This window comes from Dermacentor andersoni, chromosome 9, assembly GCF_023375885.2.
Source record: "Dermacentor andersoni chromosome 9, qqDerAnde1_hic_scaffold, whole genome shotgun sequence".
NCBI classification, from domain to species: Eukaryota; Metazoa; Arthropoda; class Arachnida; order Ixodida; family Ixodidae; genus Dermacentor; species Dermacentor andersoni.
The window spans coordinates 20,556,302-20,583,823 of record NC_092822.1 but is presented as its reverse complement, the minus strand read 5'-3'; the positions used below and the strand labels follow the sequence as shown (position 1 = coordinate 20,583,823).

Here is a 27,522-nt window from a genome sequence, read left to right as displayed (position 1 = left end):
AGCCACATAATTTAATGGTAATATTAATAGGTTTGTAAGATTGAAAGCTAATTAGAATAAAGAGTGCCTTATATACAGTACGGGACTCTTGCACCCCCTCCATCGCGCAAGCGGTCTGCGCAAGTGCTAGCGGCGGGTGTGGAGTCGTTTGCATTGCGCGGTTGGTCTGCCTAGCTTGTTGTTCCGTCGCGTCAATTGGTGAGTTTTCCGTTATTTATTAACGAAAGGCCTTACGCAATCCCTAGCATGCGTTGTGCATGACAGCTTGACGCCCTCAGGATGATTGCCGTAGCGGTATCCATTCACAGACCGGCGTGTAGGCTTAGGTAGTGGGACACTGGTACCCCCGGAGCTGTCATAGCTCGGTCTCTCTTTTTAAAAAAGCGCCGTGAACGGGCAACGCTGTCGTTTTTGACGTATAGTGTGCTCACGGGAGCACGAAGCCAAGTTGTTTAAACGTATAGTTTCGCTCTGTCACGCAGTGTGTTGGCAAGTTGAGCAGGTGCAAGGATTGCACGCCTGTCAAGTCGATTGACCTGCGACGTTAGATACCCCCCTCCATGCCTGGAGGCGGGCAGCCCAAAGTTTTGTCTTTCCGAGGACGGCGCACACGTTCGTAGAGGCTAGCGCGAGCTTTGCACGGCACCCTTACATTTTCGTCGTGCGGAAACGGGCGCGCGTTTGAAGTGCTGACACCTCAAACGTCGCTCGCACCGGTCCACCGTCTGCGGCCTACCTGCCCTTGCGTCGTTGACTTCCGGTACGACCTGTCCGTACCACTGTCAGAAACAAAAGTTGGCGGTCATTTGGCAGTTTCTTGTTTCGTTCGTTTTCCGCAGTGAGCCGGGGAAGCGTGGGACAGTCGGGATTCTGCTGTTGTTGAAGTCTCCGCGTTCCTGCTTCTGTGTGGTGTCTCAGTGCTGGGCCAACAGACCGTTGAATCCCGGTCATCTCTGTTCGCGAAGTGCTACCTGTGAGAAACTAATCTTTCGACGCTTGAGTTTACCGTCGTCCGCACTGCGTTTAATTACGCTGCAGGGTGCTCGTCCTCGTTACTCTATCGTGCCTCGTTTCCTCGGTCGTTTAAACCGGTGCTTTTTCGTGACGTCATGACGGGGTGATATATTCTCTCACGACCGTTTAGGCCGCCTGCTTATAAATATCTCGCGTTAATTGTGGCGTCAACGGCACTCTCCAAGCTCGCAATTATCCAACCGGCGCAGCTGAAATGGCGTCGTTCTATAGTTTAATGTGTACCCGATCGCTATATAAGGCGGTTCGAGTCCCGTTGTGCGATCATTTGCATATCCTCGTACGCGTCAGCGCGCGCGCCGTCTGCTTGGCCGCGTGCCCACGAGAAGTTGCGTTGGCTAGCGGTCTCGATTTTTTTTTCTTTCGCAGTTGCATGCGTACAGCCGTGCGTATTTTGTTTCTTTCCGCCGCGTTTCAGATCTTTGCATTCTCTCGTTACAGCGGAAGAAGGCGCCTCCTCTGTCGTCTGTCGCCCTAAAGTCGCACCTGTCGGTTTAATCCGTAGCTCGCTCCAGTTGTGAAACAAGTCGGCTCACTCTACGGAATGGCGCATCGCTCAGTGAAGCGACGTTAATTCCTTTGCGCGTTGATTTAAGCGGCCGACGCCTCTTGAATGTCGATGCCGAACTGTCGTAACGCGTCGGCGTCCGCATGACTGGAACGAGGCGGATCGAAGTGCTGTCCTTGTTGGAAGTGTCAGGTCGAGGTGCGCGAAACGGCCTCCTTGAAAAGCCAGGTGTTCTTGCAGTCGGAGCAGTCCCGGTGATTTTTTCAGGATGCTCATGGCAATGACGTCGTGACGTTCTCACAGCAGATCGCGTACTTGCTCGAAGCATAACCGGCTGGTGGCAATTAAGCGGGAATGAAAAAAAGAATACACCAGGCTGTCTTGGGCGTGTATTGAAGAACTGAGATGGTGACAAAAGGCAGGTGCTGGCAATAGTAAGTTGCAGAAGCGTGGTTGGCTTAATGGCATTTTCTGAAATAACTGGCATAATTTTGCAACTTGCAGGTGACTGGTTGTATCTCGGCTAGCTTTGCTTTGTGTAGTACTTGTGCAGAGAATCAGTGAGTTGACACATGGCATCATATTGAATTGTGATAGCACTTGGTATCAGGATAAGTGTCACTGCAAGTAGGTGATAAGGCCCCACATATTTAGCCTCTTATTACTGCAGTTCGGTCTATTGTGCCTTTAGTACATCATGATTCAGCATATGGTGTTTGTACTTTTTTTTTCTACTCGTGTCGCACATACCAGTAGTTAAAGCAGCTAGGAGCAGCATGTCACTGGCATAATGGCGAACTTTGACTTGTTGTCATCAGTTTTATCATTGTGCATTGGGACCTGCATGCTGTTATCGTGCTGTGACATTGTGTGTCAGGTTGCTTGTTGCTGCTGCTGGAGAACGCTTGTCCCACTTGAAGCTCGACTCAAGCATCTTTGTAGGTCCAAGTTCCCGATTGACATGTGTCAGGAATTACTTTTGATATTCTTCCGTAGTTCATTGTCTTTTATACTTATCAAATGGTGTGCGATGCTTCATATTGACAGCAGTTGAATGTTTATTTCTTTATCAGCCTTAATGGGCATATGGCAGGACGACTAAAAGCTATTTCAAAATAAGTACAATACATAAATGACATGCACAGTATGACTACTCAATGAGGCATCCCAAAGTAAGAAACTGTTAACCTCTTAACAAAAAATAAATGGGTAGGAGTTGAAGTAAAGCACAGAGTAGCAGCTAACATAAGATAAAGATTATCGGTAAAGGAAAAGAAAGCTTGTAAGATGCAATAGTCCTTCCTGAATATAGCTAACTCAGGTATCACAAATTATTGCATATAAGTAGGTAAATATAAAACATTTACCACTGATGGTAGCATGTAACATATGTTAAACGTATATGTTGTGAATTTCCGATGCAACGAAGGTATTTGCATGTTTGATGCAACTTCATATCAAGGTAATCATGACTGTACTATATTTGACGATAACATAAGAATTCAGTGCTAGCTCTGCCCACAAAACCACACTACACCTTCCCTCCGTGCCTCTGTGCCCTAAACATAGTTAAAGAGAGATGCTGATATTGAAAGGTGCTTGTCTCTGCGGTGACGTCACGTAAACGTCTGAATATAATTGGCTGGTGCATCTATACGAATTCTTTCGAGTTGGACAGTGATGTAATTGCAACTGCAGTCTTACGTTCTCACAGACTATAGCAATCCAGAAACTGCTCATTCAAGCATAAAGTGACATGTTTGTGAAACAAAGCAAGAAATATAGAAAAACCATTTAATGCTGTTTACTGTGTGGTTCTAGTTAAAGATAATGAAGAGAATTGCTGCATTAGACAGATGAAGTATTTCTTAAACTAAATTTCTATTAATTTTGTTGTAAAAGGCTTGCTACTAGGATGGAAAATGAAGGCAAAGCTTTAAAATGTTGAAATTTCGTGCTAGAACCTTCGTGCACGAGTCTTGACGTTGCAGATGTAAAAGTATTTGCTCGTAATTTATTGCTTCTCAAATTCTTACAACTTGCTAATTTCAGTTTATGGCTTTTTAGAATACGATGTAGTTCATTTGTACTTAAAAAGATTTGCTAGACACAAGCTGGTGCGAAAACTTTGAGGCCATTCGCATCTCTTTCTTTTCCCACTTGCCAAGCCTCTGTTATGGTAAAAGTGGCTTTGGTATTGTGAAAGGGCAACTTACTAATACAGCCTATTATTCTCTTAAGTGTCCTTTTAATGCTACAAAGTTATGTTGTGTAGGTGCAGCATGTTTTATCTCTGCCTCAGACATGCTGTCCTTTTCAATGAGCCTGGCACCACTGTCTTGAGGGATGTGGCCTTGCAGATTAGTCAGCGGCGTCAAAAGGGCCTGAATGCATGGCGGGAGCGAGGAGGGTGCACTACTTTCAGAGCTAGATTGTGTGGGTGTCGACAGAGTGGGTGCCATCGCTGTGGCCGAGGAGGGAGGGCCTCTTTCCGGGTCGTCGGGAGGGGACACGGTGTCATGTGGGATGTGGCGTCGGCTTGTCTGCGGTTTTGCTTGGGCCTGTGCATGTTCGTCGAGAGACCAAAGACAAAGAGTAAAGAGTGTCTTGTGTGTGCTTGCTTGCATTTCGTGACTGACGGCATGTGCTGCTCGCTCTGTGTGTGTGGTCATTGTACTGGCAGTTTGTGTCCCATCTAAGGGAATGCTTGGCACTTTGACAGTGTCCTGCTGTTGGGTTCAGTTTAGCAAAGGCACTGAAAGAGTACAGAAGTCAAATTTGACTTTTTTTTTTTGTGGGGGTGCCTTAACTCCGAATCCTAAAAAATTATACTGATGAGTCTCGAAGGGCCCTAAATATAATAAACTAATACTTGTTTCTACAGACCAGTTTCAGTTTTCATAAACAAGCGGTACATGTTTCATGACATTTATGTACATTGGCTCGTAAGCTGCCTTGAACAGTTGATGTTGTCTTATTGCTCGCGCTGATTTACCTGCCTCTACAGGATTGAAATGAAGGAACAGTGGGCGAGATCAGTTTGTTTTTACGTCGAGTATCTCTCCCAAAAGATGGTCATATCAACTTCCACATTCATTTTTCTCCGATGAAATAAATCCCATTCTATATATATTTTTTTGTGCAACAGTGCTCAGTGTGCAGATCCTGTTTTTATGCATCGGACGGCACACAGGTACACTAGAATTAAAGGGACAAGGTTGCTTGAAATGCTGAAGGACATCACGTAGCCAAGTTGTGGTGCAAACGACAAGCATCCATGCAGCTAGTTATGGAGTTTATTTATGAATCGGTCTGTCCATTTCAGGACTCATGTAATCTCCCAAAGATGTCGTTTGCATTTTAGTAGTACAAGCATTTTGTACTTCGATAACTCTGTGTCTACAGCCTTTGTTTTAACCTTGGTTTGTTATCTAAGGGCGAGAGAGAAAAAAAAATCGTGAAGTGTTTGTGTGCTTAAATTGTGGTGTACATTAAAAAGCAGAATGAGTCGAGCTTCATTTACAGCACTGCGCTATGGTATTTGTTTCTCAAATGCAGTAGTACATCTTAAAATGTGGTCAGATGATATAATCCATACCCATCTTCGCTAAGAGCTGTCATAATGACTTGGTGGCGAATGAAGTTGCATGCTTGATGTTCGTCATGGCACCTGCATCTTGAGCAGGAATGTAAAAGCTTTTGTACTAGTCCATTGCAATGAGCCCCGGATAGCAGAGAGTAATGTAAAGCCTTTTCACAATTGCAAATATGTTACTTCTGCGTATAACATGCTATTTCTTTTTTTTGTTTTTTTGTCTGTATGTATTCTCCTAACAGTTGTTTTATTACTAGTGATTGATATGCACTGTTTTCTTTTTTAATGGTTTTAATTGTATGTATCTGCGTAACTGTATTAGGTTGTATCACTAATAACTAGATATGCACTTGACTTCGTAGCTGCTGCTACATATGACTATGGGCCTACACTAGCCTTTCGCTACTGGCCCAACAGTTCTTGTACAAATTATTATCCATGAAAAATAAACAGAATTGAATTGAAATTGAGTTGAGATAACCATAGTACAGCTTTAGGTCACCAAGTGCCACCAGATATTGTGGGAGGGGTGTGGGTGGTTGAGAATAAAGACCCCCCTGGAGATGTCACAATTGGCTGTGCTCGCCGACCTGCAGATTTTCCAGGGCAAGCCTAAGGCGTCGCCATGGGAGAGCAGGGCCCGCTGTGTGTCAATGTGCATGCCACAAATGCCACCACAGAAAACCTGAGTCGCCATGACATGCTGAACTGGGTGAACGACTGCCTCCGCACAAACTACACCAAAATTGAGGAGCTCTGTTCAGGTGAGCGAAGGGGGGCATGTGCATGTTGAACTTTCAACCTCTTGTCTGTTGCGGTTTTGCTACATACTGAAGCCTTAATCGAAACTGAACACTTAAGCGAGAAAAAGCCTTATCTTGACATGCTGTGAGCTTGTCTAAACACGTGGGTGAATCAGTGTTTGGCGCTATATTTTTAGCCAAATTACGGCTGTAAAAGCGAAGTCAACATGTCCATTCCCAGCGGTGGACCTTTTTTCGCAATGGCCAGGCCTTATCAGCCGGTAGCTCCGTAGCATGGCACGGCTGTCAGTTGTTCAAGATGGCGGTTGTGCTTCACACATCCATGGCATACGAGCAGCGAAGTGCACTTCATATTCTATGGAGCAAGGGACAAATGCCCATCGAAAGCCACAGGGAAATGCAGCCCACATATGGGGAAAGGTGTCTCGCTTTGAGAAGTGTGAGGTGGTAGCGTTGCAAGTTTGTAAAAGGCCGTGAAGCCAAGACAGCAACCCGACGATGGTTCCATAGTCAGCCGGACAAATTCTGCCAGAGGGGCATGTCAAATTTAGTGCTGCGATGGGGCAGATGGGGGGGGGGGGGGGTCTGAACCGGTGTGGGGACTATGAAAAAATAGTGTAAGGTATGTAGAATAGTGTGTATATTTGTAATTACCTGTATGTACCTTATTTTTGGCCAGCAAGAAATAGGGGGCGAAGACTTTGATTTGCCCTCGTGAAAACATCTCATTTCTACACATCTGAAAAAAACATGGCAGTCACCATCTCTAAATTGGAAAACGGTGTACTGCACATCTGTTAAGTTACACACTAAGAATCTCGCATAGCTATGCCTGTTCAGGTGCAGAAATTAGTTGCAATCTCTCTGTTAGGGACTACATATCTGTAAACTTTCCCGAATTTGTCGTAGAACTTGCCAATTAGGGCTTGTTCAATATTGATAATGCTGCATCAAGTTTCATGAAACATTGTTTGTTTGCAAAAATCTTGTACAAGTTTTAAAAGTACGGGGTGAGAAAGACATGCACGCAAGAAATTGCTACGTTACCTGCACTGCCCATTTGTAGCAATACGAGGCACTAAACAGAGTGGCGCTGGGTTTGAGCAAGTTTATTCGAGCAGCTTCCTGAAACAGGCTAAATTGGCAAAAGCACGGTAGCTTAAACTCTGTCTTAAAATGCTGCATTGCTTTCTAAGTCTCTGCTGTACCTAGCTTGCCGATCCTTGTGGGCTGTATCTAAACATATTTGTAAAGTGTGTGTATTCCATAAAAGGTTTGTGCTCTCACCTCTCCCTTTGGCATGTCTTCAAGTACTTTTAAAAATTAAAAGTTCACAGGTTGTGCAGGTGTGAGACTGTTTCATGGGCTGCCATAAGATTTTGGATATTAAGCCTGCCAATCCCGAATTCGTGCAGTCCAAAAATGTACTGATGTTATGGCATGTTCATTTTAGTTCGTAACGAGCCCAAAATTTCACCTAGTGGTAGCAAACATTGTGAAATTAAGTTTGGACGTTCTGACTCTACATAAGAGGATCTCTTTAGTTTTGCTAACAAATATGTTGCTTTTGCTAGGAGTTCAAAAAGCAGTCACTTAGATTTATCTTGCCTATGCACATGTGGAAATGCATGCTAAAAAAGCATGATGTTCTGACTTGTCATTGTTTTATTCAAAGCAGACAATTTAATTGTTTCATTTCATTGTACTTGCACATGTTTCAGTGACTCTATAAACAGGAAGTGTGCACCCATGGTAGAAAAGATTAGAGCAGAAACAATTGTGCCACTGATAAGCTACCTGAACAGTCAAAGAGCAGTAAATCATCCATGAAACACCAGAACCCCACCCCAAACTTAGATCTAGTTCCAGTGAACAGTAAACGGGAAAGCTGAACTCGAAGGGTGATAATGCACTGGAATGCATTATCAGAAATGGAACTTTGCTTTATTTTTTTTTTTTACAGGAGCTGCCTATTGCCAGTTCATGGACATGCTCTTCCCTGGTGAGTGAATTGCTCATACCATGCCCCCCCCCCCCCCCCCCAAATCAAATCAAATCAATGAACCTAATGTCTGAGATCATGTTTCTCAGTATTAATCACAGAATGCATTGAAGCTTGCAAGCTCTATAAGTGTCTGTTTGTCTATAGCATCTTGAACTAAAGCATCATTAGCTTCTATTGCAGTCAAAATTGGCTGTTGTAAAGTTTGAGCATTCAATTCATTGCCTTTTGGTTTTGTGAGTTTTAAAGGCTCTTACATGAACAAGAACTTCGTTCTTCAAGTTGTGGTGCGGAAAACTTGTGGACATGTGTAATTTTATATGCTTGTTTCAAGTGTGATCCAGTTTTGTTTCTCATTTGTTTTATCAAGTTGACATTCTGGAAGAAGTTGCTAAAGATCAGTTCATCAGATATTGCTATACAGGGTATTGATGGCTTTTGTATTAGGGAAGAAATTGAATAATACCTGTGTTCCATAAGCAAAAAGAAAATGACACTCATTAATGCCTTAAATTCTGATGCAAATGTAAAAATATGCATACAGTGGGCCGTTAGCTTGAGTCTGTTAATGCCTTTTATTACTTTGCTACCGACCATAGAAACTTCGACCGTTGAATGTTAAATGCATGTCAATGTTGAATTCGTTGCAAGGCTGACCTGAGGAAGTTTGCCGAGCACAAATCCTGATGAAAGCGTGTGGTTGGAAACCATGTATAAATGATTTTTTTCTTTTTTTTTTGCACCACGAGAGGCTGTCTTAAGTACTGCACTGTACAAACTATGGCGATGATAGTACGCATTTCTCACTCAAACGAGTTCTGGCTAACGCATCAGGTAACGAATGACATTAAAGCAAATGACACCAGGCTTGCATGGCTGAGTAGACCATAAATATGGTTGCTTGACGCAAACAAGGAAGGACGGGAGGGAACAAGGGGAGCGCTCCCCTCAGCAATATGAACCCAGCAATACTCAATACAATACTCAGCAATATGACTAGCCCAGCAGCGTGTACATCAGGTTTGTTTGTCTGTGTGGCATCACTCAAATGGCATTAAAATTTAAGGCATTAGCAAGTTTGTATTTTTCTGTGCCTTTGTGGCATGGGTGGTGTAAGAGCAGCCTTATTGCTCGTTTTACACTAGAACAAAAGTTGCAAGATTTTGAAGATAGCATCTGGAAAAGTCTTTCTGGAACTCTGCCTCAACTGTAAAATTGGACTCCGCCGGATAATTCAAAACTTGACCAGTCAGCATGCACGCGGCTAACCTCCAAGGGGGCTCGAATAGAAACTCATTTAGTGGCAGTCTTGGCAGAGCTTGGAGGACAGTAAATGTGTTGGAACACATCATCTCCCGTCAGAAGCACAGTTTTTGGCCTGCCCTTGGAATATTTTCAAGCATTAACTAGCTCACAATGTCTGAGTATGGTATTTAGCCAATTTTAACATGCACTTTTTTAAAGAGGATTGGGCTAAAAATTGCCTGTGCGGTGCAATCAGACACAATACCAAAACCAGCTTTGTGGCATTCATATGCTTTACTGCATAATGTATTGCTGTGAAGCTGACATAAGGAAACTGACTGCCCATTGTGCAACAAATAAACCCTTACCCATTTTGCTTGCTATAAAATCGGGTATATGTGAAATTTTTTTTAATAGTGTTAATGTCATTTTTGCGTTAGTTTTCTGCTTTGGTTGCATAGAAAGTGGCCGCGCATTTGATTCAGGGGTTTGTTAGAAAAGGGGAAATGCTGCCAAATAAATCGGCTGTTTATTTTGGCTTTTTTTTTTGCATCTTGTTTAGTACAGCCCGCCAGAGAATCGGATCAATGTCATTGGTGCCGTCAAGGTCAAATTAATCAATGTTTACTGTACCTACAAACTTGAGCACCATAACTTTGTAGATGTTTATTTTTGGTCCAAGACACAACTCCCCTTGAGCTAGACTAAGTTCTCTCCAGTCCAGTTGGTACCTTGGGGGCTGAACCGAATTTCCCAAGATTTAGTGTTGCTTGCTGCTTTTTTTTTTTTGTAAGTTAGAGCCGTGACTCTCACTCAACACATTGATTCTTTTCATTTTTTTTTTTTTCTAATGCATTCAGGTTGCGTGAGTTTGAAAAAAGTAAAGTTCAAGACAAATCTTGAACACGAGTACATCCAGAACTTCAAGCTGCTTCAGGCTTCGTTCAAAAAAGTGGGCGTGGACAAGGTATGTCAACCACTAAGCAATTCAGTTGTCTCTGCTTGGTCTTAACGGATTGTGCATGTTCACTTCTAATGATCGCTAAAACAATTTTTTCAGCCAGTGGTTGCACACACATTGCAAGTTGCAGGGAAGATAGGTAGTTTCCGTGTTGTATGAGAAAGCGAAACCTATTTCACCTTATCTTTTTGCAAGTAGGAGGCAGGGCAAGGCAATGTTCTGTCTGGTTCGACAATGAATTGACTACATGTATGGGGGTGGTTTACATGTTTCATTGTCGTTTACATTCATGCACAACACTGCAAGTTAAAAAAGTTGGAAGGTGACATTATGTACTACAGTCGAACACCAATAAATAGTCATGGATATAACAAGTCATATGTAACGAATTAAATATTTTACTTCAATGAGTATTCTGCTATAACAAAACCATTAATGCATGCCTGAGAGACTGGTGGTTACAGCTAAGCAAGTACCTTTCTTTTTGTCACCAGAAAGCTTGAATTCTGGTAGCGAAAATGCCATATAAAGTGGAACCCCGGTTATACGTCCTCCGGTTTTGCGACGACCCAGGTTTTACGACTGATTAGCGCTGTCTCGGCGAAGTCCCCATAGAAGCAATGCATTACAAACCCTGGTTATCCGACAAAATTTTACGTCTGACCCACGTTATACGACGACCCTCGCGAAGCGCGGGACGGAACGGCGACGAAAGAAAGGTGTCGTGGGTCTCTTTCCTCTCTCAGTCTCTCCACGTTTTCTTCTCCACAATCACTTTCTCCCTCTCTTCTCGGTGGCGTCGCGTTTAGGATTCTCGGTGGCGTCGCGGCAGTGGGCAGTGGAGTACCGTAAAGGTTCATTTGAATAAAGCATGGTTGGTACCTGTACTGCAGCATTAATTCTTATGGCATTTACTTTTTGGTCATTTGGTTTTCCAAGCCCTGCAGAGTATGTTAGTAGTTTACCTTGAAGTTTCTCTTAAATCCGTTGCGCGAGATAAGTAGTATTTTTATAGGCATAATTTGTGTTACGATCTTACGAGGCTTTTTTGCGGTCCCGAAAAAGTCGTGTAACGGGTTCCACTGTACTTTGCAAGAGCAATCTCAATTGTCATTCTGGATGCGTATGCGTGCCTTGAGCTATGTGTTGGCTGGCTGGCTTAAAATCGGTAAGCAATATGTGCCAATTCTATGTGAACACACCAATTGCATGTTTTCAAACTACTCTCGCACTTCACTATAACGACGTGGGGAGTCACCCTTTACTGCAGCATACATGGCCAATGCCCAATGGTGTGCTCAGTGGTAAACATGCAGACTACTGCTCCATGGCTGCATATGCGATGAGAATTGAATAAAACAGGAGAAGGCTTTTCAGCATGTGCAACATGAGACTTCATAGCATCCGATGCGACATTATGCTTGAATGTGATGGTCTTTTGCTTCCACTTTCCACTAGGCTTGTACATACTGTGAAGCTGGTGAAACAGTGACGCGGTCTAAAGGAACAACTAGCACGCTGCTATGGGAAGTCTGTTGTGTATGAGCAGCATGCGGCATATAGCACGGTGTGCCGACTACGCAGCTGAGGGGATATTCTGTGGCAATCTTCATGACTTCAGTAGATAGTTTCGCTTCCGCAAAGTTGTCCGCAGTATACAGCTGACAGAGCTTGGCAGTGCCAGAAACTTTGAAGAGTATGTGCCAGAAACTTTGAAGAGTATGTGCCAGAAACTTTGAAGAGTATGTGCCAGAAACTTTGAAGAGTATGTGCCAGAAACTTTGAAGAGTATGTGCCAGAAACTTTGAAGAGTATGTGCCAGAAACTTTGAAGAGTATGTGCCAGAAACTTTGAAGAGTATGTGCCAGAAACTTTGAAGAGTATGTGCCAGAAACTTTGAAGAGTATGTGCCAGAAACTTCGAAGAGTATGTGCCAGAAACTTCGAAGAGTATGTGCCAGAAACTTCGAAGAGTATGTGCCAGAAACTTCGAAGAGTATGTGCCAGAAACTTCGAAGAGTATGTGCCAGAAACTTCGAAGAGTATGTGCCAGAAACTTCGAAGAGTATGTGCCAGAAACTTCGAAGAGTATGTGCCAGAAACTTCGAAGAGTATGTGCCAGAAACTTCGAAGAGTATGTGCCAGAAACTTCGAAGAGTATGGGGACATGTTTGGCCTGTGAAAGTGAAATTACCTGATCCACCACTCTCTCCGGTTGTTGTGGTTATGCCGCGTGAGTGCGCTGGCTTGGCTTGATCGGCTTGTGCCGGTTTCACGGAATCTCTGAGGCCATGCCTAGCAGTGTTGGCGCAGCACAGCATGCTGTAGTAAGAGAAGTTAAGGCACTTGTTTTTATCACTCCACATGGAAGCATCATCTACATTTGGTGTGGCCTCCGAGATTGCGATCTGAGAGTGTGCCTTGCTTCGCCAGTCGCAGCAAGAGAGGTGCGATAGCGTAAGAATGTGGTGTTTGTGCGCGGCTACATGTGATGGTGAAGAAAGCTAGTGTTGCTCGACGGCATATTCAACGGGCAAATTTTGAAATGCCGCGCAGAACCTGGCTCAAAGCTATGTGCTTAGTGCGCAACGGTCAGGATTTGCCGTATCCGAGATGAATTGGGGCACGTGGGGTGTCGGGGCAAGTGTTTTCTAGTACACCTGAAACATTATTTGAGGCTGAGAGAGTGGGTTCGTTTTGGTGGCAGGAACTATCAACTCGTGCAGTTCTGGCTGCAGCGTTTGTATTCTCCCGTTTTTCTGTTCCAGAACATCCCTGTTGACAGATTGATCAAGGGACGCTTTCAGGACAACTTTGAGTTCGTCCAGTGGTTCAAGAAGTTCTTCGATGCCAACTATGATGGCCGCCCGTATGATCCTGTGGAGGCGAGAGGCAACACATCCGTCATTGGCAGCGGCGGCACGTCTGGCTCCACCTCTCGTATTGCGAACAACCACAAGGTTGCTGCTTCACGACCAGGTACAGTACCCACTGTTTCTGGATTTTTCCGGTGAAGAGTTCTCAGTGAAATCAACACATTTTACGGCCTTTAGTGTCTGGTTACATTAAATTTGCTGCCAAAGGGCAGTTCTTTGTAACAAAACAAATTGTAATGAACAAGCTTTAGTTTTGAATGCTGGCTCTCGTGAATAAATACTGGAAAACTAAATCTAGTGTACTTGCTTTACGATTTACCGAGTTTGAGGAGCACTTTGTTTGAGGAGCTTGAGGAGCCAAGTTTATGCGCAGGGGGCCGTGGGCATACTTTAGCTACAACACTAGCGCTTTTTTTTTGCCTGCCACCCCTTTCCTCATTAAAAGTAGAATGAAGTCTTTCATTATAAAGAAAAAAAGCATTTGTCCATAGTGTTGTGAGTGCGCCGTTATTGTTAGCATAGCTGCGTCAACCATAACCAGCATTGTTATACAGTGCCAAATGCAACAGATTTCGGAGCACATGATTTGGGACAGCCCCTCTGCGTTTTGAAAGAAGTCTGAAAGAATTGTCAGACCCTGCACCAAATCCCGACACGTTGGCCACAGTGTGGATGGCACATCGCCTGTTATCTTCTCGGAAGAGAGCATTCCCCCATGGTCCGAGAGCATTTTGCAGTTCTAGGCATGGAGCTTGACGGAGGTTTAATGAGCTCTTCAAGTCCTTTCTTCAAATTACAATATGCTTGCATGCTGTTATAATTTTAAGAAGCAATTAGGTACAGCAACATTTGAGCCGGATGCAATGCAAGCATGCACAATTGCATCTGTTGAGGCTGGCCCCGATTTTAAGCAGACCCCAAAAATTCTGAAGCCAGGAAAAAAGCAATCCTACCTCGAATGTAGGTGGCTGAACAAAAAAGCGAGGACAGCATTCACAAAATGAAAACGGCATTTATTGAATATAAACATGCCAAGCTCATTCTCCGTCATCATCACTGCTAGCCTCATCGTTACCTTATCGCTGTAATGTTAAAGAACCTCAGGTGGTCTAAATTCCCAGATTCCTCCACTACAACGCGCCTCATAATCAGAAAGTGGTTTTGGCACGAAAAAACCCATAATTTATCCTATCGCTGTAATCTCCTCATTGTGGTGCACGCAAAAAGCATCTCCTGTTGCCCATTGCAACGATTTTAATTTTTCTCATCAATGTCGAAGTTCGCCCAGCTTGAATGTTTGACGATGCCTCTGTGGCTAGCACAACTTTTCATTTGAAAGCGGTGCTATCGCAGCATCGCCTGTTTGGTGCCATTATGATAATGCCACACCACATGCTGATACGACACAGGTCAACATGGTGACGTTACTTGTGTACTTTAGTTGGGCACTGGCGTGGCTAGTAGCAGCTATGGTATTGTCTTTTCTAGATGGTGCTAGCTATGCACCACATCTATCAATTTCAGTCAAAAATTGGTGTGTTTTTTAAAATTCTCGAATATAAGCAGATTATAGTTTGGTATAAGATTATTTGAAAGAAAAAAAACTCAGCCTAGATTCGAATAACTACACTATTTAGAAGAGCCCATTGATATTGCAGTTTATCTTGAATAGGCTACTTTGTGGGGTTTCAAACGTGCTCTTGGAAGAAAGGGACAATACAGTAGAGCAAACAATCAAAAGGTCATTTATTGCACCTTTCATACACTAATGCCTGCTATCTGAATTACGGCCAATAGAACATGTGAATGCATGTGAGGCTATAGAGCGAATGTCCAGCCTCATGGCTGGACACCCATCGCCTAATCGTACGCGCGTACATGAACAGCGACGCGTTAGTAGTACGTGTTCATCCATCTCAGGGGGCCTGCTCCGAAGCCTTTCTCAAAACAGTCCCACGAAGCGTGCTGGCCAGCGTGTGAGATGACCGCGCACGCTGCCGATCTGAAACCAAAGAGGCAGTGGCTACTCCCTTTTGCGCCCAAGTAACCTCGCTGTTGGGTGGAGTTAGCAGCTCAACACTAGTGCCATCTCGTACTATTCTGCAATGACAACTGCCGCTGGTGCAAAGCCACGCAGCAAAGTCTGATTACAGGAGATGCAGTAAGCCATGCGGTGAAAGCATTTGAGGACTCCTGAGAGTTCAGCGTCCCCACAACCTTGAGGTTGTGGGGCAATGAGATGTACGTGGGGTTTGTCAGGCGGTGTTTTTACTCTTTCCCTGTGTTATAACCACTTTGAAGCAGTAAGGTTGTAATAAACTTGTGTTGCACACGACTGCCTTTTTTGCTGTGGGTGCCGAACGTTGCTTCTCATCCTCGGTCTGTGCAGTGCATGCGACCAAGCCCATGGCGCGCAACGCTCCGGTGTCCAAGCCCATCGGAGCAGCAACGCGGATAACTGGAAGCACAGGAGCCGGCGACTCTCACAGGCTTGAGGAGCTCACTAACCAGGCAAGGAAGCGCGCAGCCTCCATCTCTGCACTTAGCTGTTCCTTGTGTGAAGATGCGCATTAAAAAAGGATTGGTAAAGCAGTGTAAAGGACATGGATGTCGTGCATGATAGAGGCGCTGGCTGCTGTGATCTTGCGCCTGGCTTATATGATCTGTTGCCAAGTGTTTTCTGGTGTTAGCCTCTGGTGGAAGCTTGTGCCACCTGATGTACTGGCCCTTTTTGGAGGCCTTCAATTGGTGCCTGCATGTATCTTTTCTGCCTGTATTTTCAACTGCTTTACCATTTATAATGTTGAAGCAGCTAGCTCAAGCATCCATTCTGTAGTTTTAATAACTGTAAAAGCACTGTCCAGAGTCCACGATATAATTTTTAAGGAGGATTTAATAAAAGCAGAGATATAATCTACTCAAGCGTTGGGATGTGCTTGTGTGAAGACCATCCCTGCAGCAGAGGCTCTCTCCTGGCCTGTTGCCTTGAGCAGTGCATGCAAAGAGCAGTTCTTCCCTGTGCTTTCTTGTATGTACCAGAGCAGAGCACCTACAATTGCATCACATGCCTTTCCTTTTTTTCTTTTAAATTTTCTTTATTTCATTTATTAAGCACGTGTAATTTCCCCTATGTTGTCTTTGGTGTCAGTGTTCGTTGGCTTCTTATATGATTAATAAAAATCCGGGCCCCTTGGCTAACCCCCTTCTCATTTCTCGCTAGGCGACACTTGGGATGGTTTTGTGTACTCTGCTTTTCAAGCTTTCATGGGTATTCCCAAGTTGTGAGTGTTCTTGCTGCCTACTTGTGCGTAGGGCAGGATGTGCGGTGCAAATTAATTACTGGCAAGACAGCTGGCTCCTCTGAGAATAAGAATGCATGGGGTTTGTTCCCATTGTTCTGCTTGTTGTCAATTGACATTGACATGCTAAATATTACTACTACTGATGTAATTCCCAAGTGTTGGCTAAATGTATTGAGGAAGAGTTGTGCACTGTCATGCACAATTTCGTAGACAAGTGTTTGTACCTGAGCATTGTTGTTTAGCGCACAAAGCCCAGAGTATAATTTTTGCAACACTTAGTTTGATAGCTCAAAATTCCTATTCAAGTGTGGGGGAACGTGCCACAAAGCTCATACATAGTACTGTATTTACTCTCATAATGATTGCACTTTTAAAAAAAATGGACGCAAATTCAGGGGTGCGGTCATACGCAGGTTAAATTTTCCGTGAAAATGAAATTTTTTTTCATACCGCATTCGCTGTGGGATGACAACAGGTCGACAAACAGGTGGCTACCGCTGTAACAATGTGGGACACCAAAACAAAAATGGCAGCCGGCGGAGCAAGCCGAATGCGCCAGACGCGATTTTTTTCTTCTCTTAAGTACATTATGTGCACTGAAACAGTTTCTTCCGTATCAGTAACGAATAATATTGTTACTATTGGCAAGATTGTGGCAATAACGTAGCCATGTCCACTATGAGGGGACAGAAACAGAGATGGGCGTGCTTAGCTGCCAGTGACGCAGAAACACATGGCGGGCATGCTGTGAAAAGTGCAGCATCTGTCTTCACTACTATCCTAATATGGCACGTTTCCGCTAAGGGTGGGCGAATATCTTAGCTGTGTTACAAGCATTGCAAGCGTCGGCGTATGAATAGGGGGCGCTTCTAACGTATCATTGTAAACGTGGCTACTATCGTTGCCGCTCGCGATTTGTTGCGTGCCCACGAGTGCAAATGAGAGGAATCGAAAGGCGCATTTTTTGTTGTTTTTGTTGACCACAACCATTATAAAGCCTACGAATAAAGCCAAGACAAGTTTATTGTACTTTTTTTTGTCACGGAAGTGCGGAATGTGATGAACGGAATGAAATAAGGCATCTGTTTAAGAATGTTTGGTGCGAAGCAGACAGCTTGGTATGTCTTTGAGTCTTTCGCGTAGCATTCAACAGATGGTAAGTGTGATGATCATTAGCTAGACTTGGCACATAACATATCGCTGCGGTAAGTTCAGGGTGCGATCATTACACGGGAAAGAAAAAAAAATCAAATTTTGAGGGGAAAATTTAGGGGTGCGATCATTATGCGAGTGCGATCATTAAGCAAGTAAATACGGTATAGTGTTTTTGACAAGCTGGAATGACTTCTCCAGCTATGGACAGTTCAGCAAACCCTCTCCAAGGAAATACTAAATTTTCGACTCAAGTAACATTTCATTCTTATTTTGAGCATCGGTTGTGTGACACTAGTGAACTAATTTCTAGTGCAGTAGAACCCCTCTAATACATTTTCCACGAGACCGTGAGAAAAACGTAATACCAAAGAAACTTGTTAAACAAACGTGCTGTTAAGGGTGCATGCTCCTCGAAAAAATTTTAGTTTTACTAGAGGTTTGAAACTTCAGCCAGTTCTAGATTTTCAGATTTCTAATCACATCAGTTTTTGTGTGGCTGCTATAGTTCTCGAGTTACGTCCTACACAGCAGCAAAATATAGTGATCTTTGTGGGCACTTTGCTGGGTACTAAATTTTTGTGTTCTAAAATTTGTTGGCGACTAAAGTTCGCAGACACCCGCTGACACAGCTTTGATTATACCTGTCTAAACGTGTGGTCTTGAAAGAAAATTCGCTGCTGCAGATGTGATAACAGGTCACAAACCGTTACGGAGAGCTTGTCACTAATATTTCTATGGGTGGCTGATCGGTAATCATTAGCGAGATCACGTTTATGGGTACAGATTGACAACCATAGAAGCTGTTTTCTGGTCTGTGGTCAACCAGCCAGCAACTACCGCAAGCATATGTGCAAAGTTTATCTGTGCTCGCACGTTAGTGGAAGGCTCCGAACTACGTGACTCTGCATGTGAACACTGAACTCGTGTATTCGATGCAATCAGCATGCCTTCTCCCGAATAACTGGGCTAATCTTTGCACATGCTTCCGTGCTTTCCGCATGTGGTGCTTTTGTCGTTCCCTCTGTTCATGTAAAGTTAATTGTTTCAATCGGTCCAGTCAACCTGGTCAAAGCTTGTGCTAATTAAGATCATGCACCGTGCAAGCAATGCGCGTATCAAGGCACCGATCACAGCCACGGGTCATGCACGTAAGGCACCGATATTAAAAAAATCGAAATATTTCAAAGTTCACTATTCAATGTACAATTGAATATTTGAGTATATGCACACCCCTATGTATAAGTGGACTACACTGTGACGCAGCATGTCAAATGTCAATTCAAAACATGCAGCCTAATGATGACAAAGCCCACGCACCCTTCTTATTCTCGGAGGAGCCAGTTCTCTTGCCAGCAAAGACATGGCACCTACTGCACTGCAGATCTTGCCTACAGGGCTGCGATTTTGTAGTGATGCCTTTTCCCGATTCTAATGCCTTTTGAGCTTTTTGCATTTGTTAGTGGTTAAGAGGCAGAGTGTCGAACGCGGCCACTAACGAACGCGGAAAGGGCTGAAAAGCATTAGCATCAGGAAAAGGCACCGCTACAAAATCGCAGTCCAGTGTACAAGTTGTATAGCAGTTGGGTGCCATCTGAGCCAATGACACAGTGAAAACGGTGGAAAATGAAATGGATAGTTACGGAATGTTCTAGCTTTTGACAACGCTCCCTAGCACCTACATTTCTTAGGCCTGCACTATTGTGGAAGTCAGTACGAATTTTTTTTCGTTATCTCTCCTCGATTTGTTAGGTTGCGGAGTTGAAGACGACTGTAGATGGCCTGGAAAAGGAGCGGGACTTCTACTACGGCAAGCTCCGTGACATTGAAGTCCTGTGCCAGGAGTGTGAACAGAAGCATGGAAAGTCTCAAGTTGTCGACCAGATTCTCGAGATTCTCTACGCCACTGAGGTGAGTAACATTTCATTTTGTGGAAGCAATGTCACAAAATGTGGAGCAACGTTATGGCAGGGGTGGTATAGTTGTGCCAAAACCGTAGGACTGGCTCTGATTGCGCATAGCTGCCCTGAAATGCGAAGTGCAACCGCCCAGGATTTGTCTCGGATTGGTTTTAGAGGGAAGTGGCAGTGAGGTAAAAATAGCCACAGAAGCTGCTATGTAGTGAGACTATGGGAGCTCAAACTGTTCTGTCCAGTTTTCATGGTATTGTAAGAAGAGCACCTCTTACCGAGCTCCTATTTAGAGGAAGTGTGGTACTTGTAGGGTTTTGTTAACTTCGTTCTTGGAATCCTGGGAGTCGCCATGGTCGTAATTTATTACGCCATTGCAGCCTGTCTGCCACTGCATTCACGTGCAACAAGGCACAATTGTGTTAGCAACACCGCCAGCTTGTGTTTTTATGGCTGAGTTGAATATCTTCATTGTACCACTTATCCCATGAGAAGCATAATTATACCTGCTAGTGGGGGGCCGGTGGACCCCCCCCCCCCCCCCCAAAAAAAAAATATTATAATACTGTTCATGTCACCCCCTGCAGTAGCTCAGTGGCTGTGATGCACTGCTGACCTCCAGGTCGCGGGCTCGATTCTAACTGCGACAGCCGCATTCTGATGTGGACGGAATGCAACAACACTTGTGTACCATGCATTTCGTGCACGCTAAACCAGCTTTGGTGGTCAAAATTAACCCAGGAGTCCACAACTACAGTGTGCCTCATTATGAGACTTGTGTGGTTTTTAGCACGTAAAACCCCAGATACTTTTTTTTTTTCAGTGTGCGTGTCTGCTTTAAACCATAGTCGTCAACAAATAATTCAGACTACATGGGGACTGCTTGAAGTGCGAATAATGCTAGTAAAGGTGACCTTGTTTTACAACTGTTGTCAATGCATCGTTGCATGCGCGATGGCTACATGTGTACCATCTTTTATTATGGATTCAAAGTAATAAAATAAGGTGCACCTAAATCTGCAATGGAAGCCATCGCTCGTAGGCACCGCTGCGTCTGGAACTAGTCATACGAAATCTCGTGAAAGTGAAGGTATCCCCGCATGTGATCGTGAGAGAATATAGCGCACCCCCCCTTATTTTTTTTGGCCATTTGTGGAATAACGTGGTTGATCAACTATTTTGGAGACCCAGTTACCTGAGCTTTCAAGTAGCCCCCATTCAGTCCAAATTATCGGTAGGCGACTGTACTTGTTTGACCGGATTCTAAAATCTTTTCTTGGTCCTGTGACAGGAGGACCTTCAGGAAAACGAGTGTGACAACCAGTCACAGCGCGTAAGTTGTGCGCAGGCACCTGAACTGCATGAAATCAAAATCTACGCTTTGCAGAACGAGCGCAAGGAACCATGTACAAAGGCACCAGTCCATTTAGCGATTGCTTGCTCAGCAGAATTTCATTGATGCCTGATTTGCCCCAGGATTAGCTTTTCTTTTTATCAGAGGCAACATTTGGTTAATATATGCTGCTGTATTTGACAAACGTAATCGTTAGGTGGGATCTATTTTTGCATGGTGCCAGTGCGCAACTTGGTAGTGCTAATCTGACTAATACTTGTGACACGTTGTTAGATTGTTTATCACCAAGCGTGCAGTGCATCTTGTGCACAATTAAACATTGTGGGTCAGCAGTGTAATATAGCCTCGATATACAGCAGGATGACTGAACACAGTATACTTTAATTCGATTTTTTTCAAGTAGTTTGATCCCAACCAAAGGTCTCAGACAGCAGCCATACATTCCTATGGGCCAGCGTTTCGCATTTTTTCTTATTCTGAAATTGGCCCTTCACCCAAATAGCTGCAGCCTCTGTCGTGTGGCGCCAGTGGACAGTGAATGTGTCTCCGGCCGACAACCTTTATTTATGGCCTTCCTTCAACAGGTTTTTCAATGATTCTAACTTGCGCTGTGTAAAAAGCGGGAACCATAATGGGATTGGAAAACAGAGCTGTGCTTTGGTTGTTTTTCTGCCTATTTTAACTGGACCTGCCAGATAATTCTAATTCGCTCAGTCTTGTCAAGGTTTGATTAATAGAAGTCAACTGTATAACAGTACACAATGCAAAAACTTGTGCAGTGGACAATTAGTGTCCTGACAGAACATGAATGATATTCCAGAGCCATTGAAGCAACCTGTTGACATGTATGAGTTTGTGCACCTCGCATGTCTTGATCATTACCTGCCGGGACATTGTGTGTTGTTGTGTGTTGTTGTGTATTGCAGTTTCTGCGGCAGTAATCCAAGGAAGTAATTTAAACCCACTTATAACGATGCCGGTTTTAACAATACATGGGATATAGCGGTGAGCAGCCGATACATGGTCAGCTTTTGCATACATTCTACGGCGAAATAAACCACTTGCAATGCTCCCATGCTGCTTTATCAGTTATAACCATATAAGTTCGGCTACAGGGCGTGTGTGCCAAAAGGAAAAAGAATGCAAAGTACTTGAAAGGGGGGGGGGGCAATAGTGAACTGTGACACCTGCCTTTGTGCCATGCACCCTGCACAGCATGCCTTTGCTGCATCGCCAGCCTCGCGTGCCTCTTTCCAGTTTCTCTTCTACCCATCTGACATCTGTGCAGTCCACTCGTGTGTCCGTGGTGATGAAGGCTGACTGTGTGGGGTAGGGTGAAAATGCAAAGCACGTGGTGGGCGCGGCTTGCATTTTTCTACCTTTCCTGGATTTTGCATTGCAGATGCACGGTGGCCTGATCTAGTTGTTACTGCCAATAATATCAAGACTGCTAATTGGGCTAGTTGGAATGTTGAATTCATGGTTAGGATACTTCAGCGCAGAGACGAGGGACAAAAGAGGAGGAGAGTGCAAAACATCAACGCTTGTGTTGTGCACTTCCTCTCTTATGTGCCTTGTCCTTGCACTGAAGTATTGTAACCATGCATGCCAATAATATGGCATGGGGGCATTGCAGTAAGTGGTTTTATTTTACCGTAGAGCACGCACAAATGTTCAGGTTGCAGCAGTTGCTTGTGGTTGCATGTAACGTTAAGGGGGGGACCCGGGTCTTTGGGGTCGAAAATCGGCCCAGAATTTGAATTTTTATTTTCCGCGTTCCTGACGCGTTTCTGTGCCTACCTCTGAAATTTCGTTACAAAATACTGCATAGTTCTTCCGTTATCGTGGTCTAAAGATGCGAATCTGCAAGCTTTGCCCTTTAGATTGGGTACAAATAGCGCCCCACTTTCGTCGTGTATAACTCTATAACTATGCGCTCTGCCAGCGACCGTTTGGTATCATTTAAAAGCTCATGTTTCTGGCTTTTTTTTTTATTCATCGGTCGGCAACATTGCCGGCGCTGCGGTAACTAAAAAAACATCAGAAAAAGAAATTCGTGGCCAGTTTGAGCATGTGACCAAGATGTCGAGTCATGATTGACTACAAGGACCACGAGCGCTCAAATGACTAAAACAGCCGCCATTTTGTCTTAGTCTCGCGACTGTGACGCTCCATGTGCTGGAGGTTCGACAAAGCTTTGTTCCGTGAATCGTTATGGGCACAAACGTACAAGACACAATGAACTTTAGAAAGCGATTCTGTCGTCGCAGTTCGCACTGGATACCTGGCAGCTCGACGCTGAAGTCACACCGCCGCCGAATGTCAATGCCTCGCTACTTTGCCAAATCACGCATATCCACACACCAGTTATACTAATGTAAGAATTGAACACTGCTGTCGTAACTGAAGAGGAAGCCGATAAGAGCACATGAGAAAGCTATGCTTGACAAGATTGCATCTATGACTGCAACGGAGTGAAAGGTTCGGCGTTTTATTGAAGATCCGACCGCTGATAGTGCAACAGCCTCGGTCGCGAAGCCCGCTACTTCGCACGCTGTCGTCGAACTTGCAGCAGTGAACAATCTTCTCAGCGTTTTGTCGTGTAATACTTGCGGTGGTACTGCGTAGCTGGTGTGGAGCGATCAGGATTATGGTCTCTCTACTAAACTGACTGGTTTGAGAGATCTGCGGTGAAGTTGCACGGGGAATGGAGGGCCCGAAAACGTGTAATCCTTTTGAACTGGACGTACTCGCAGTGCATGCTATGTCGTTGATCGGCAATGGCCAAATGGCCATGAATTATACCTAGTGCCTACTGATGGCCTTTGGTGCCGTTTTTTTTTTTCTTTCAAACTTTCTTTCCATATGTCAGTTGTGAAATGTTTTCTCTTGTTTTCTCAAAACCACAATCTTGACGATGATGCCATATTGGAGGTGCATTATCTCTGCTTCTACTTGTGCTATCACTGTTATTTTTTTTCCAGAAAGGCAAAACTGTGTAGAGTGCAAATAAACGAAACAATGTTGTTGCATTTATTAGAAAATAACAAAAAATACTTTTTTTTAGCAGTTAGATGGATTTCTCTCACCGAAGCTTGCAATGTCCTCATTTGATATAAAATTGGATTAGAACACCGTAATTGCTTATTTGCACTCTTTGTTAGTTCCACATCATTTTCATGTTATTTATTATGCGATGTATAGTTTAGTAGATAGCTCACCTCCAAGCAAATTCAGCAATAAAGCTGAGTTAAATTTCTCGAAAGTTATCTACTCTGCAAGAAAACGATGTATATTTAAAACTAGCACATTGAAATACGTGAACTTGCAAGTTTCTTCGAAATCAATTAAGAATTTAAAAAAGCTTTCAGGCGCAGGGTCTTGAAAAAAAAGTTTTCAAGACCCTCATCCCCCCTTAAAAGGGGTATAGAGGACTTGACTGTATTTGTCTAAATAAGATGTTCGTCCCCTCTGCTTTTTTTGTGCAACCCGATTATATACTAATGAGATTTTCTTGGCACTTGAATGTTATAAGTGGGGTAGTGTACTGTGGTAGTGTACGATGCCTCGACCTTTCATTTGAAGTTGTGTGTGCATGGGCTATTTGGCGAAAAACGGTGCACCAGCGAACGGAAGCACTCCTCTGTTCTGTCCGTCTCTTCTATGTCTTCCATTTGCTGGTGTGCTCTTTTTATAGTAGATTTCCGTTTTAGGCAAGGCTTGAATTTTTTTTATTGGTTCTCTGTGCTAATATTTGCAGGAGGGCTTCTCGGTTCCCGAGGACTACGTTGAAGATGGCGGTAATGTAGCCGGAGGTGAAGAGGAAGAATACTAAACTTCTCATCTGCTTTGGTTTGGGACCTTCTGCAAGACAGCTTACTGTTTGGCTTTTGGTCTGACAAAGAAGACGACCAATCAGACGCTACAGAAGAGACTGTTGGTGTGTTTCGTTGAAACAGTTTCCGTTCCCAAAGCACCTCTCCTCCCTGTGCCTTCAGTTAGAGTGACCTAGAATTGGAGAGTGCCTGGAACGCGCTTCCAAAAGGGAAGCCAAACGGCCGTAATGCAATTGGGGGGCGCTGCGATCGGTAGCACTCGCGCGGCGTGGTGCAGAGGTAGTCTGCTTCCCACATAAAAGGCCGGGGTTCGTATCTTGGCAAGGGGTAGTGTTTTTCTCCTTTTTTGAGTACTTCATGCATTGATGTTTATATTTATACTGCTGCTTAATACTTGCTTTCGTTGCTATGTAATGCAAGACAGAGCGGTGCATAACATGGAAGAATAACCAAATTGCTGAGATTCAAACCCCGGTCTTTTGCGTGGGAAGTAAACATTCTACCTCTGCACCACACCGCCTGGGTGCTACCGATCGCAGAGCCCCCAATGGCATTACGGTCTTTTGGGTTCACTTTGAATGCATTGAATGAGCGGCCGTTCCAGACACTCCATGTTCTACTACTCTCTACTTCAGTTTTTGACCCCCTGTCGAGCGATGCTTTGATGTTCTACTTTTTTTTCCCTTACTGTTGCTGCAGAATGGGGGGAGGGGGGGGAGGACCACACTAACTGTCCAAGCAGGATTTACCTGAGGCATTGAAGTACCGCTAGCCAAAGCAATACATTGACTTGTGGCTTTCGCAATTTTTTTTTTTTTTTGTTCCCAAGGGTAGGCACTTTTTTAACGAAATTTTTGAGCTCTTTCGGGGTCTTTCTTGTGACATTGCTTATTTTTCCCTTCATAGAGATTGCTTTATGATCTCATGTGTGCTGCCCACATGATTTGAAAACGTGTAAATGTTGTTAGGTTTGGAGGAGGTGTATTTTCTTTATATGCACTCTTCTCCCTTTTAACGGTGTCTTCAAGTTGTGTTTAATCCAATATTTATAGCCATGGTCAGTCTGAATGGTGAGAGTGGCCACTTTGTTTTTTGGCGCCCTCTTTATTTTTATTTTGAAAGACTCAAATGCAAAGTGGAGGATGGAGAGTATGTTAAGTCGTGGGCGTTCCTTCTTGGTGGCTCTGTGTCTGTTGGTGTTCCCAGATAACCAGAGTTTAGGTCATCCAGTCTCTCCTTACCTTTTGACCTCACTGTTATAAGAATGCAGTAGTTTCCCACTGAACGCTAAGACTACTACTGAGCAACTGCGCTAATACTGAACAATATCGTTGGCAATGCCCGTTTCAATGTGGCCAGAGAGATGATGCAATAGTGCATACAAGACCTTGGCACACGGCTTTGCTAGATCGTCCTGCTGCTTTGCTAGGGCGTGTTCAACCCTGTGGTGACGTCGAAAATAGACGGTGAGAAGTGCTTGATAGTTTAGTGTGGCAGCTGATTGTTAGATGCGCCTTGGGGAAGATCAATTGCATTTTTGAGAGCCTGAAATTGCCAAATCGCGCACCAAGGAAGGCCTTGTAGAGGCATCTGGGGTTTACATGGCCCAAACATGGCGCACGAGTTCAGTATTAGCGAAGCAGCCTCTTGCCCTTACTATAGCGGTTGGTTCGAAAGTTTTATGGTTTCTGTTTAAACCCGGATGCACCTTGTAAATACGGACTTGTAAGCCTGTTGGTGTTTCATCACTGTGCACATGTTCAGAAGATTATACGCAGTGAAGGGCTCTTCTTTCTGTGTTGTTTTACAGCAGTTTCTTCCACCTTTGGCTATTTTTAGACTAATACGAAGCTGATGACACTGCTGTACACTGACATGCGTTTTTTGCTGTCTTTACACTAATGGCAAAGTTATGCAATGCGAAGTGAGCCTTGCCGGTGTAAAATTACATTGGCATTAATTTATGGTGCAGTTGTCAATAAAACGAGTCCTACTCCTGATTTGGTTCTTAGTTTCTTGTGTTGTCGTAGCTTGTTTACCTTGTCAGCATAGCCAACTCTGCTTGGTGACAAATTTGCCATGTTACAAACCTTCTCTGTGGAAAAATAAAGTTGCAGTGCTATTCTTTATTGTATGTGAAATGTTCGTTCTAACGCCATACTCTTCAAAGGAAATATATGTAGGCAACACGAATGCACTCGGCAGCCAACAGCTAGCATTGCTGAAAGGGACTTTTGTGCCATTCATTTCAAGAAATCTTGGCATTTCGAAATGGTGTGGTAGGGAAGCTTAATTCCACATGTGACTTAAATGAGGGATAGCAGATCTCTCTGCAGGTACAATTTGCATATACTCGATCTCTCCAATGCAAAGGTTGGCGTTGAAGCCGTACTTTGAGTCAGCGTTGTCGTGAGGTGGCATAAAAGAATTGCGCGATATGCAGCGATTGGTTAGGTATGACCCATCTGACTACGCTGATGTGTAGTAGCTGCAGCGATTGTTTGGAACAAAGCAATCGAAAGGATCTACTCGTCCATGCCATCAGGGGTGTTATTCTGTTAAGTGTCCGCCTAGTAGATGTGTCCATGGTATCTGCTGCTGAAGTCCTGGTTGGCTGGGGGGTGCCGGTCTCCTGCTGACGTGTACCTCAACCCAGCCAATCGGAACTGCAGCAGCAGACCAAATGTCCTCTAGGCGGACACATATCCAAAATGGCAAGACCTGGTGAGGGGCCCTTTAACGGAAAACAGGAGCCGCTGCTCGGCACGAATGCGACGGCACTCTGCACCTTCCACTTTGACCTTGGCTGAGCTTGAAGGTCGGATTTACGGAGCTAGGTGTTTTCTGGGCTGGTACCTGGAGTAGTAACGCTGTCGTTCTAAGAAATGAAAAGCGGGCGTTCTTAAAGCGTAGACAAAGCGTGACCAAGGTGGACGTACCCGGCGACTACGGCGAGCAGCACGCAGTCCCCCATACGGTAGTTGAA

At 44.3% G+C, this 27,522-nt stretch overlaps 1 protein-coding gene across 3 annotated transcripts; it reads left to right on the top strand.

The window, feature by feature from the left end:
- The first annotated feature begins 89 nt into the window (after positions 1-89).
- On the top strand, positions 90-26,665 carry Eb1 (microtubule-associated protein RP/EB family member 1). 3 transcript variants are annotated; one of them, XM_050174944.2, is made up of 9 exons: positions 90-198; positions 5,732-5,899; positions 7,863-7,901; positions 10,007-10,113; positions 12,875-13,085; positions 15,372-15,493; positions 19,189-19,347; positions 20,638-20,679; positions 24,461-26,665. In XM_050174944.2, the coding sequence occupies exons 2-9, from the start codon at positions 5,761-5,763 to the stop codon at positions 24,533-24,535; spliced, it is 894 nt and encodes a 297-aa protein (XP_050030901.1). In that variant the 5' UTR covers positions 90-198; positions 5,732-5,760; the 3' UTR covers positions 24,536-26,665. The 3 variants fall into 3 exon arrangements, with proteins under 3 accessions (XP_050030901.1, XP_054924583.1, XP_054924582.1); XM_055068607.2 differs by lacking the exon at positions 90-198 and adding an exon at positions 1,693-1,974; XM_055068608.1 differs by lacking the exon at positions 20,638-20,679.
- Positions 26,666-27,522: the final 857 nt, after the last annotated feature.